Here is a 12,975-nt window from a genome sequence, read left to right on the forward strand (position 1 = left end):
AAGGAAGTCTCTGCTTTGGAAATCAAGCTCTCTTTGTGTATCCTGTGTATTTGTGTGTATGTGTGTTTGCCTCTGCTGTTCTTATGGCTGGGAATGGAGGTGAGGACTGAGGAGAAAAGAAAGGTTCAGTTTTGTGCAAATGCAGAACTTCTGTGCATTAAAGAATCCAGTGTGTTGAAATAGCAAAGAACTTTACTGAGAACACAGAGTCAGAACTGCCCACTGCAAGCCCCAAAACCTCTTCCAATCCTAGCCCCCACCTCCAGTTCCCACAGTCTATGCCCCACAGGAAACAAGGTCCCCTTTGCCACCCCCAGAAACTAGCCCTTTCTGTTAATACAAGCCTCCAACTTTCTTCAGCCAACATCCCACACATTGCAAAAGCTATCATTCCCATAACTATTCTAGACAGCTGCAACAAACCCCAGCTCCCCATCTAGATAACCTATACCACAACCCACAACCCCCAGCCAAATTCACAACCCAAAGCAACTATCTATACTATTAACAATTAAAATCTAAACTTAACAAATTACAACAGACATATGGACAGACAAACCTTACAAACACAATCACAAGGGCCTTTTCTTGGCAACACTGAATTAAATTTTATATATATTCGTTATTGACAAAAATAAAGTGGCTTCTCTTCTTTGTGTACTCTCTGATGTGTCACTTGGTTTGACTTCTGAGAGAAACATTTCCCACACTGCTGGCATTTGTATGGCTTCTCTCCTGTGTGGACTCTCTGATGTATCACTTGGTATGACTTCCGAGAAAAACATTTCCCACAACGCTGGCATTTGTATGGCTTTTCTCCTGTGTGGACTCTCCGATGCATCTCTAGGATTGACTTCTGACAAAAACATCTCCCACAATGCTGGCATTTGTATGGCTTCTCTCCTGTGTGGACTCTCCGATGCGTCTCTAGGATTGACTTCTGACAAAAACATCTCCCACAATGCTGGCATTTGTATGGCTTCTCTCCTGTGTGGACGCTCTGATGTATCACTTGGTATGACTTCGAAGAAAAACATTTCCCACAACGCTGGCATTTGTATGGCTTCTCTCCTGTGTGGACTCTCTGATGCGTCTCTAGGATTGACTTCTGAGAAAAACATCTCCCACAATGCTGGCATTTGTATGGCTTCTTTCCTGTGTGGACTCTCTGATGCGTCTCTAGGATTGACTTCTGAGAAAAACATCTCCCACAACGCTGGCATTTGTATGGCTTCTTTCCTGTGTGGACTCTCTGATGTTTTACTAGGTTTGGCTTCTGAGAAAAACATCTCCCACAATGCTGGCATTTGTATGGCTTCTCTCCTGTGTGGACTCTCTGATGTATCACTAGGTATGACTTTGAAGAAAAACATCTCCTACAATGCTGGCATTTGTGTGGCTTCTCTCCTGTGTGGACTCTCTGATGTATCACTAGGTATGACTTTGAAGAAAAACATCTCCCACAACGCTGGCATTTGTATGGCTTCTCTCCTGTGTGGACTCTCTGATGTATCACTAGGCATGACTTTGAAGAAAAACATCTCCCACAACGCTGACATTTGTATGGCTTCTCTCCTGTGTGGACTCTCTGATGTATCACTAGGCATGACTTTGAAGAAAAACATCTCCTACAACGCTGACATTTGTATGGCTTCTCTCCTGTGTGGACTCTCTGATGTCTCACTAGGTCTGACTTTGAAGAAAAACATCTCCCACAATGCTGGCATTTGTGTGGCTTCTCTCCTGTGTGGACTCTCTGATGTCTCACTAGGTCTGACTTTGAAGAAAAACATCTCCCACAATGCTGGCATTTGTATGGCTTCTCTCCTGTGTGGACTCTCTGATGTATCACTAGGTATGACTTTGAAGAAAAACATCTCCTACAACGCTGGCATTTGTGTGGCTTCTCTCCTGTGTGGACTCTCTGATGTATCACTAGGTGTGCATTTGAAGAAAAACATTTTCCACAATGCTGGCATCTATGTGACTTCTTTCTTGTGTGGACTCTCTCATGCCTGACAAATTCTTCTGTAAAGGAGGACAATGACAGACAAGACTGAATCTCAATGTTAAGAGAGGAAAGTGTTACCCCAAGATTTAGCCCCACGTTCACCCTTCCCTATTTGAGATCAAATTAATAAAATTGGTATGAGTGACCTGAGCATGACCGTGTTCTGGATGCCCCCAAATCCATATCATGATTGTATCCTTACTCATAGGAGCTACCAAAGAAGAGATTGAAGGGGAACTGCCATGAGGAAATCAGTAGAAGCAGATAGTCAGGCCGTTGAAAAATATTCCATTAAATATATGTAAAACTATTTTAATGGAAAAGTGGCATCATTTCCTGTGAGACTGCCATAGAGTTCAGAGTCAGAGCACATGGCATGATGCAAGCTAACTGCAGAGGATGCTTCATGCTGTGTGGCACCAGGAGATGACTCACAACCAATACAGGATACAGCTCACATGTGGGTTGGAGTTGTGTGTACAGGAGATTGTGAAGTGGATGGAAGCTAGAGAGGAGAGATAGTAAATATTTGTTTTATATTGCAACTCAGGATAAAGAACCACCAAGGACTGTGAATTATTTTTAAGTGTCGAAAGTGTTTAGTGCATCGCCAATGCCTATATCTGGAGATTTGCTTCTGTATTCTGCTATGTTATTGTTGAGTTCTGGGAGTGTCGCCTTCAGACTGTGCTATACATTGGCTTGTGAATGGGATCAGAAATCAGAGCTAAGAAGGAACTAAGAGCCGGTGTGACAATCCTGTTCTTTCCCCACCCAGGAACCATTCCAAAGCAATTAAAACATCCTAAAGCAATTTTGAATGCTCTGCTTCTGCCCCCAAGCAACAATTTCAGTATAAATATCAGCCCCAACTGGCTGTTCTTCAGCGTCAGTCACATGCTTACTATGTTGTGAATCGCTTTGATCTACAGGAAAGGTGGTATATAAATAAAGTTTTATTTATATATCTTTTTTATTTCGACAGTGGAATATACTCCCTTAGAGTTTGGTGTAGTCCACTTCTTTGGAGGTCTTTAAACAGAGGCTGGAGGGTGCTTGGAATGTGTATTCCTGCATGGCAGAAGTGGGTGGAACTGGATGGCCCTTGTGGTCTATTCCAACTCTGTGATTCTATAATGCTAGTGGATTCCGGTTCCTTACCCACAGAGGTCACATTCCCATAATTCTCCATCATTATATGATTGTACATAAGTCGCTGCTTCTTCGACAACAGTTTCCATTCTTCCTCGGTGAAGTATATCGCCACATCCGCAAAGGTCACCTGAAACAGAAAATAGCCCTCATCCAGAGAGAGACTAAGCAAAAGGGGAGGAAAGCACACGGTGCATCCAAATATTATTTCATCACTTCAGAATTCAGTCCAGGATATAAACTTTAAATTCTGTTTGCAAGAAAAAAGTTACTGCCTTTGAGATCCAGTTTGTCTTGAATCTTTTCAATATAATATACCATATAATAAACAATATAATTTAGGCCGTGGCTGGGATATTGATGATGGATTAGGATACTCACTATCCCAACACATACAGTACATTTAGCTACCAAAGAATTATGGTGCATTTAGACATTTCTTGCCACATTTGAGAGGCAAATGTCATTTTTAATCACAGTTCTGGGGAGCACTCTGGGCTTGAGGGCCACTGGGCCCACCCCATATTTAGATCCAGAGATGTTCTCCCATAGCCCCCAACATTTCATAGATGGGGAAAACAAGACACATGTGGACAAGCAACCCAGAAGGCATGGAAGATGGCCAAAGTTGTTTATGAGGAAGATCACACAAGCTAGGAAGGGCACAGCAGTTTCCTTCTGGTTCAGCCTCCTGGGAAGGGCCATATCCTGTCTCCTTCTTTCCTCTCCTCTCCCCACTTTTGAGTTGATGGGCTGCAAACTCAGTTGCACTCAGGAACTGAGGAGAGCTGAGAAGGGGGAAATTGGGAGGAGAAGAGAGCAACTGGGACATTTTTAAAAGCCCCTGAAAATGCGAGGATTAATCAGGACTGTCTCTGCCAAATCTGGACAGTATTTTATTTGCTTCCTTTCATAAATTGGCCCAGCAGTGACACAGATGAAGCTAATAGCATAGTGACTCACCAAAGAGCTGTTGTACCTCTCCATCCTCTTTCTGTTGGAGCCCAACTCCCTCCTCTTGGCCTCTGTGTCAGCCATCAGGTGGGCAGGGGTCCTAGTGGCCCTGCACTTGGGTCACTTTTAGCAAGAGAGGCCCCAAAGCCGTGTCCAAGGAGGCCGTGATGAGGTTCCTGAGAAAAGGGAGCAGGGTTAGGATTGGCTTGGCAAGAAACCCTGCAGCACTCAAAGACACAGAGAACAGCATCCTGCTGGTGACATAAGCAGGTGACACATGCCTCCTTTGGGCCGATGCAGAGGAGGGCATCCCCTTCCTCCCTCTGCACCAAACAAAGCCCCATGGACCTAGCATAGATTCACTGCAGCTCCCCTACACAACAGATACTCCATGTTAAAACGCTTTTGACGTTGCTATGTTGCGCAGCACGTGAGGCAACACGTTAATGTATGGCGCTAGATTCTTCACCTTGACTGTAGTCAGTAGCCATATTTTATTAAAAGACTAAATGTCCCAAATGCTATTATCAGTTTTGTAGCTATTATTACAGAAAGACGTAGAGTGCAAACTCCTCAAGTACCTTTATTTTCTGGAGTGAGATGGGCTTTTCCAACTGACTCACTGTGATGATCTCCGGTGGTCCAAGCAGCCAAACTGCGGCCCTGTAATAATAATAATAATAATAATAATAATAATAATAATAATAATAATAATAGTTTTATAACCCTCTCTTCAGCCAAAAGGCTATCAGATTGTCTTACAAATTGTTAATTAGACATTTAGACATTATGGCTCTTAGCCCAGCAGACCCTTAAACTCCTTAAATCACGCTGCCATCATCCAGTGAATTATGAAAGGACTTCTCTTAAACTTCACTGGGACCAGTTAAGGAACCTTATTTCTGCTTCTTTACTGATCTTCCAATCATCAACTGAGCCAAGACATGTGTAAAAGGAGCGTCAAGTAATAGATACTCCAAGGAGGTATGTATTATAAATAACAACATATAACTAAAATGTAAGTCATACAAGATATTAAGAATCTTGCAGGTACAATATTTGTGAGTATATAATATTCAATTCATACAAGCTATTAAAATAATAAATAAACCTAAGTGTCCAATTCTGAGACTAACTTCCAAGATCCGCTCTTTAACTCTCTCTCTCTCTCGATCTCCAACCGACACAATTCCCCCAACTGTCTCTTGGTCTCTCAGGCCTTATATCTCCTTCTCACGGAAGCTTCCAGAAGAACCTTTATCTTGCTCTCTGATTGGTCAAGAGAGCCTTCCGTAGCAGTGATGTCATTCTGCATTTGCATAAACCTCCCTTTACTGCCTGAAGAAGACCTCCATTGACTGGAGCCCAGTCATTACACTTTCCCAAGGCAAGGCTTGCACCTATTTCCCAATGTTGTTCTTGGTGTCTGCCTTCCAGTTGTTTCCAGGTCTTATGGTGACCTTATGGGAGTCTCTGAAGGGGTTTTCTTGGCTGGTTTCTTCAGAGTGGGTTTCCTATGGCCATCCTCTGAGGCTGAGAGAGTGTGACTTGCCCAAGGCTTCAGTCCTTTTGGAAGCCTTTCTGCTTTATCTTCTAGAAGGCAGCTGAAGTGTTGCTTCTTGCTCTGAAGAATGAGAGGAACCTTGTGGCATCCAAAAGGCTAACATTCTCTGGAGTTATGTCTGATAATATGAATATATAGGATTGCAACACCTGTTCATTTATTAAAAGGTTTCTAGTGCACCCCATATCATAGAATCTCATAGATATGTCCCTTAATAGCAGTTAACCAAATTAAACAGTATATAAAACAAAAACATGAAACAAGATGGACAAGGCAACTGTTACATGGATTTGTCATTGGTAGACTGGCCAAACCCAAAGGATATTCAACAGTGGCTCCTTTTCATCCTGGAGACAAGTGACCAGTGGGGTGTCCAGTAGGGTTTTGTCCAGGGCCCAGTGCTATTCAACATCTTTATCAGTGACTTAGATGACAGAATTGGGGGAATACTTATCAAATTTGCAGTTGAAACCAAATTAGGAGGAGAGCTAATACCCCAGAGGACAGGATCAAAGTTCAGAATGACCTGAATAGACTAGAAAGCTGGGCCACAGCTAACAGAATGAACTTCAACAGGGAGAAATGTAAGGTACTGCACTTAGGGCGAAAAAATGAAATGCACAGATATAGGATTGGGGACACCTGGCTTAAGGAGACAACATGTGAAAAGGATCTAGGAGTTGAACATGAGTCAACAGTGCGATGCGGCAGCTAACAAGGCCAATGCAATTTTAGCCTGCATCAATAGAAGTATAGTGTCTAGATCAAGGGAAGTAATAGTCCCACTATATTCTACTCTGGTCAGGGCCCAGCTGGAACATTGTGTCCAGTTCTGGGCCCCACAATTCAAAAAGGATGTTGAGAAACTGGAGTGTGTCCAAAGGAGGGCGACTAAAATAGTGAAGGGTCTGGAAACCATATCCTATGAGGAATGACTTAGGGAACTGTGGATGTTTAGCCTGGAGAAGTGAAGGTTAAGAGGTGATATGACAGCCCTGTTTAAATATTTGAAGGGATGCCATATTGTGCAGGAAGCAAGCTTGTTTTCTGCTGCTCCAGAGAACAAGAACCAGAGGAATGGATGCAAGCTCCAGGAAAAGAGATTCCACCTCAACATTAGGAGGGACATTGGGACACACTCCTTCCTCAGAGTGTATTGGAGTCTCCTACCTTGGAGGTTTTTAAATAGAGGCTGGATGGCCATCTCTCACTATGCTTTGATTGAGAGTCCCCGCATGGCAGGGGGGACTGGATGGCCCCAGTGGTCTCTTCCAACTCTATGAGTCTCTAATTCTCCGATTCTGAGATTACAATGGGACAGTCTCAATGCTTAAGGTAAGGAGCAGCAACCTGAAGTCACAATAGCGCCATCTGAATACTTCAGGCAAGGTGCATCAGCCTGAAATCAAAATGGGCAGACTCAATGCATGAGGGTAGGAGCATCAGCCTTAGGTCACAACGGGCCATTCTCAATCCTTCAGAGAAGGTGCTTCAGGCTGAAGTCACAATGGGCCAGTCTCAATCCTTCAGAGAAGGTGCTTCAGGCTGAAGTCACAATGGGCCAGTCTCAATCCTTCAGGTAAAGAGCACCAGCCTCAACTCATAATAGTCCTATCTAAATCTTTAAGGCAAGGAGCTTGAGTCTGAGATCACAATTGGCCAGTCTCAATCTTCAGGAAAGGAGCATCAGCCTGACGTCACAATAGTCTCATCTTAATCCTTCAGGTAATGAGCATCAGTCTGAGATCACAATGGGACACCATCAATGCTTCAGGTAAGGAGCATCAGACTGAGGTCACAATGGGACATTATCAATGCTTCAGGTAAGGCACATCAGACTGAGGCCACAATGGGACATTATCAATGCTTCAGGTAAGGCGCATCAGACTGAGGTCACAATGGGACACTATAAGTGCTTCAGGTAAGGAGCATCAGACTGAGATCACAATGGGACACTATCAATGCTTCAGGTAAGGAGCATCAGACTGAGATCACAATGGGACACTATCAATGTTTCAGGTAAGGAGCATCAGACTGAGGTCACAATGGGCCAGTCTCAAAATGGCCTTTGGACCACAAAATGGCTGCCAGAACACAAAATGGCCACCTCAACCTTAGCGCTTCAGTTGACAGTTGGCAGTTTGAGGCCTTCAGGAAACCCATAATGGAGGATGTAAGGTCCCTAAAGTCAGAAGTGACCCCAAACAGGATTTCCCAACCTTAACAATACCTAAAGGTTTTCCTGATGCTCTACTATAGAGACTCCCTGAGATAGTCAGTATTCGCAAGCAAAGGAGGGCCAAGACAGCCCTGGAGAGCCTTGCTTTGGGGTGGCTCTGGATCTCTGGTGCCCAAGAAACTACAAATCCCAGGATTCCAGAGGATGGAGCCAGGAGAGTTAATACAGTTTTGAACTGGAATATTTCTGCAGTGCAGATACAGCCTGAACTGGTTGTAAAAGGGTACAAGCACCCAAGCCTGGCTTCCTTCTGACTCTGGAGCCTCAGGAGAGAAAGAGAGACCTCTGTTCAACTGAGGCCTCAGAGAAGGTTCTAGAACATTATTCCCCAAAGTCACAAGCAACACACAAAATGGCTGCCAGAAGAACACAAAATGTGAGTCTGGGGCAGTGGGCGGGGTCTTGCAGCTGCTCTGCCCCCATTGGCCAGCTTCAAGAAGAGGAGGAGCTTCTGCTTCTCTATTTAGCTCTGTGCGCAGAAGAGAGAGTGAGGAGTAGACAGTGAGAAGGGGATAGAGAGACAGGGAGATAGGAAGGAGAAAGAGGGGGAGTGGTGTGGAGCGACAGCAGAGAGACAAGGCCTGGAAGCACTAGGCTTCCCTGCTGCCCTGAGGTCTGGCTGGGCCTGGCTTGGTCTACTGCTGCTGGTGCTTTCCTTTGGCCACTGCCATTAAGGTGGGAGGAAGGAGGCCCAGCAGTCCTAGGCATGGCCCACTCTCTCTGAAGGTGGGAGAGTGGGACTCCCCAAAGGGGACTTTAATGCTTTTAATGGTGGCTCTCATGCTGTAGCAAAGATGACAATGATGACGATGATGATGATGATGATGATGATGATGATGATGATGATGATATCAGGCCTGGGGCGTTGAGGATAGAGCTGCTGCCATCATCATTAGTGCCACCATTGCTGGGCATAATTGTTCTGCACCACTGTAATGGCCATGGCTCAGTGCTATGGAACTCTGGGAATGTTCTTTTGGTTTGGCATTTTAGGTGTTGTTAAGGTTTGGAAATCCTGGTTAAGGACCCTTCTGACTTTGGGGCCCTTTCAGCCTCCATTTTGGGTTCCCTGAAGGCCTCAAACTGCCAAATGCCAAGCGCTGAGACAGAGGCAGCCATTTTGTGTCCTGGCGGCCATTTTGTGCTGCTTGTGACTGTGGGGAATAATGTTCCAGAACCTTCTCTGAGGCCTCAGTTGAACCGAGGCGTCTCTTTCTCTCCTGAGGCTCCAGAGAGAGAAGGAGGCCAGGCTCCTTGGGCCAAAAGGAAGGAAGTGTGTCTCTTTTCTGAGAGGGTTTCCTTATTACACAGCTCTGCTCTTTCTGGGGAACATGGGTTTTAAAAGGGATCAGAAATGGGGAGGATAGTCTTAATACAAGCCTTATTCTTCTTCTTCACAAACATTGGGCTTTGGCTTCTAAGAGGAGGCTAGTCCCCCAAACAAGGCCAAAAGTGGCTGCTTTGGGAGGTTTTAAACGTCTCCCCAGTTGCCTTATTAAGAGATTTTGAGGGAAGAAGGAAGGAGGCAGACCAGAACATCTCATATTATTCCCAAATAAACATAGAAACAAACAAGAACAACAAAAATAAGGATTAGGCAGATAAGCAAACTGCTTATTTCTTTTAAAGGAAAGCCATTATTAGGAGGGTAAAAACTAGGCTTTGGTGCTTCTGCCCTTTTACAGCCGAACTCAGGCTGTATCCTCACTGCAGAAATAATCCAGTTCGAAACCGCTTTAACTCTCCTGGCTCCATCCTGTGGAATCCTGGGATTTGTAGTTTGTTGAGGCACCAGAGCTCTCTGGCAGAGAAGGCTAAGTGTCCAAAGGTAAAATCCCAGGATTCCATAGCACTGAGCGTTAAAGACAAACCTATTACTCGCATTTACCATCCGCTGCTTCCAAACTACCAGACTAACTTTTATTTCTATCTCATTCATTTTTGAATTAGCTATTAATAAGATAATTCAAATATATATTGTTCTACTTAGACTTATCCTTAAAATCATTTATTTTCTCTTGCAGTACTCATTTAAATTGTAAAACAGTTGATACAAAATCGCTCTAATTAGATTAAACTAAACATCATTGGGCTTTTAACCTCCCAACATACTTCTGTTTTACAGCTGTTATATTTCTTTGAATAAATTAAAACACTTCAATTTAAATTAGTTCTGTCTCTAAAGTAGCATTTTCCCTCCATGCTTCTGGAGATAGTCAATTATAATATTCCAGTCTCCTTTATATAAATTTCACGGTTCGTTTCTAATTCCTCTTGAGAGTTTGTCCATTTCCATCATGTCCAGAAGCTTAAATATCCAATCTTCTTTTGAAGGTATTTCTTTAGTTTTCCATCTCTGAGCAAACACTATTCTTGCAGATGACAACATATAAAATAATATTTTACCATGTTTTTTTCCTATGGATTCTTCTATTATATTAAGCAAAAAATTTCAGCTGAGAATTTAAAAGATATAGTTACAACTTTCTTAATTTCAAAGTAAATCAACTTCCAAAGTTGTATCGCTTTCCCAAAGTCCAAAACATTTGATAGATTGAGCCCTGCTCCTTTTCACATTTCCAACACAAATTACTGCAATTCTTATACATCTTGCTTATTCTCTCTGGTGTTAAATACCATCAAAAATGTTTTATAATAACTCTCTTTGATGTTTTGGCTGCAAGTATAGTTCAGTCTTTTTTTCCAAGTGTACTTCCACTTTGAGACCATCTGATCATATTGTCTTTAATAACTTCCTCTTCTGTATAGATTTGAATAATACAATTATAAAGTTTTGCTAATAAGGCATCTTTATTCAACATTATTTCTTGTTCTAGATCAGAGTCTGATTTGCAAATACCATATTGTTTTTTATCCATTAGGAAGAGCTCTCTAATTGTCTGTGAAAGAACCATGAAAGATCATAACCCTGATTATTAGGATCTTCTCGTGTCTTTATTCTATAACCAGTTCTATCTATTTGCATTCATTTTTTATAGGAGATCCAATCTGCGTCCTTTTTTGAATCTCTGGTCTCTTTTCTCAGGGACTTCATCTCGGCCCCCTTGGACACAGCTTTGGGGCACCTTTTGCTGGAAGCGACCCAAGTGCCAGACCACCAGGACCCCTGTCCACCTGATGGCCGACACAGAGGCCAAGCGGAGGGAGTTGGGCTCCAACAGAAAGAGGATGCAGAGACACAAGAACTCTTTGGTGAGTCGAGGTTCTTGACTATTGGTTTCAACTGTGTGACTGCTGGGCTTGGTTTCCAGACCCTTCACCATTTTAGTCACCCTCCTTTGGACACGCTCCAGTTTTTCAACATCCTTTTTGAATTGTGGCGCCCAGAACTGGACACAATATTCCAGGTGGGGCCTGACCAGAGCAGAATATAGTGGCACTATTACTTCCCTTGATCTAGACACTGTACTTCTATCGATGCAGCCTAAAATCGCATTGGCCTTGTTAGCTGCCGCATCGCACTGTTGACTCATGTTCAACTCCTAGATCCTTTTCACATGTTGTCTCCTTAAGCCAGGTGTCCCCAATCCTATATCTGTGCATTTCATTTTTTCGCCCTAAGTGCAGTACCTTACATTTCTCCCTGTTGAAGTTCATTCTGTTAGCTGTGGCCCAGCTTTCTAGTCTATTCAGGTCATTTTGAATCTTGATCCTGTCCTCTGGAGTATTAGCTACTCCCCCTAATTTGGTGTCATCTGCAAATTTGATAAGTATTCCCCCGATTTTTTCCTCCACGTCATTGATAAAGATGTTGAATAGCACTGGGCCCAGGACAGAGCCCTGTGGGACCCCACTGGTCACTTCTCTCCAGGATGAAAAGGTGCCATTGTTGAGCACCCTTTGGGTTCGTCCAGTCAACCAGTTACAAACCATTTGCTTTCCTCCCCTTTTGCTTAGTCACTCTCAGGATGAGGGCTATTTTCTGTTGCAGGTGACCTTTGCAGATGTGGCAGTATATTTCACTGAGGAGGAATGGAAACTGTTGACAAACAAGCAGAGACTGATGTACAGTTATGTGATGATGGAGAATTATGAGAATGTGGCCTCTGTGGGTAAGGAACCATAATCAATTCTCCTTTCTATGAAGACTGAGATCCCTTTTATGCCAAATTATCATGGTACTATGATTCCACTAGAATTATAGAATCATAGCGTTGGAATAGACCACAAGGGCCATACAGTTCAACCCTCTTCTGCCATGCAGGAATACACATTCCAAGCACCATCCAGCCTCTGTTTAAAGACCTCCAAAGAGGAGGACTCCACCAAGCTCTAAGGTAGTATATTCCACTGTCAAAGAGCTCTTACTGTCCCAAAGTTCCTCCTAATGTTCAAGTGGAACCTCTTTCTATGTGGCTTGCATCCATTGTGGTGTCTCCTTTTCTCTGTAGCAGCAGAAAGCAAGCTTGCTCCATCCTCAATACGACTCTTTCCATTATTTAAACATGGATATCATATCCACCCTTAACTTTTTTTAATCCAGGCTAAACGTACCTGGCTCTCTAAGCCATTCCTCATAGGGCTTGATGATTTCCAGATCCTTCACCACTTTGGTTGCCCTCCTCTGGGCATGTTCAAACTTTTCAACATCCTTTTGAATTGTGGGGCTCAGAACTGGACACAGGATTATTCCAAGGGAGGCCTAACCAAAGCAGAAGAGAGTGGCACTATTACTTCCCGTGATCAAGAAACTATATTCATATTGATGCAGCTTAGAATGACATTGGCTTTTTTAGCTGCCGCATCACACTGTTGGCCCATGTTCAACTTGTAGTCTACTAAGAGTCCTAGATCCCTTTCAAGTGTAGTTTAATTGAGATAGCAACATCCTGTAGAATATTTGAATTTGTGGTTTAGTGAGGCACTATTGCTCTCCACTTTATAAGGATACTAAATACCCCATCGTAAACTGCCAATTGTCAGAACCAGCTTCTGTGGTTCATCCAGAATGGTATTGTGGTTTAGGGGGAATTGTTAGTAGTTTAAATGTTAGTAGTTTTAAGTCGTTGGTAAGTATAATGGGACCTAGAACAG

General features: G+C 43.3%; 1 protein-coding gene across 1 annotated transcript in view; it reads right to left on the minus strand.

The window, feature by feature from the left end:
• Positions 1 to 429: 429 nt before the first annotated feature.
• Positions 430 to 12,975, minus strand: part of LOC149301511 (uncharacterized) — a 235,000-nt gene continuing 222,454 nt past the window's right edge. Inside the window, exons 2-4 of the mRNA XM_089484033.1 lie at positions 4,127 to 4,293; positions 3,173 to 3,293; positions 430 to 2,028 (exon numbers count right to left, since the gene is read on the minus strand). Coding sequence (XP_089340159.1) covers positions 623 to 2,028; positions 3,173 to 3,293; positions 4,127 to 4,201 — 1,602 coding nt within the window. The 5' untranslated portion in view covers positions 4,202 to 4,293 and the 3' untranslated portion in view covers positions 430 to 622. The remainder of the gene's footprint in view (positions 2,029 to 3,172; positions 3,294 to 4,126; positions 4,294 to 12,975) is intronic.

This window comes from Sceloporus occidentalis, unplaced genomic scaffold (assembly GCF_023333645.1).
Source record: "Sceloporus occidentalis isolate IW3139 unplaced genomic scaffold, rSceOcc1.0.p SCAF_21, whole genome shotgun sequence".
In the NCBI taxonomy this organism is placed as follows: Eukaryota; Metazoa; Chordata; class Lepidosauria; order Squamata; family Phrynosomatidae; genus Sceloporus; species Sceloporus occidentalis.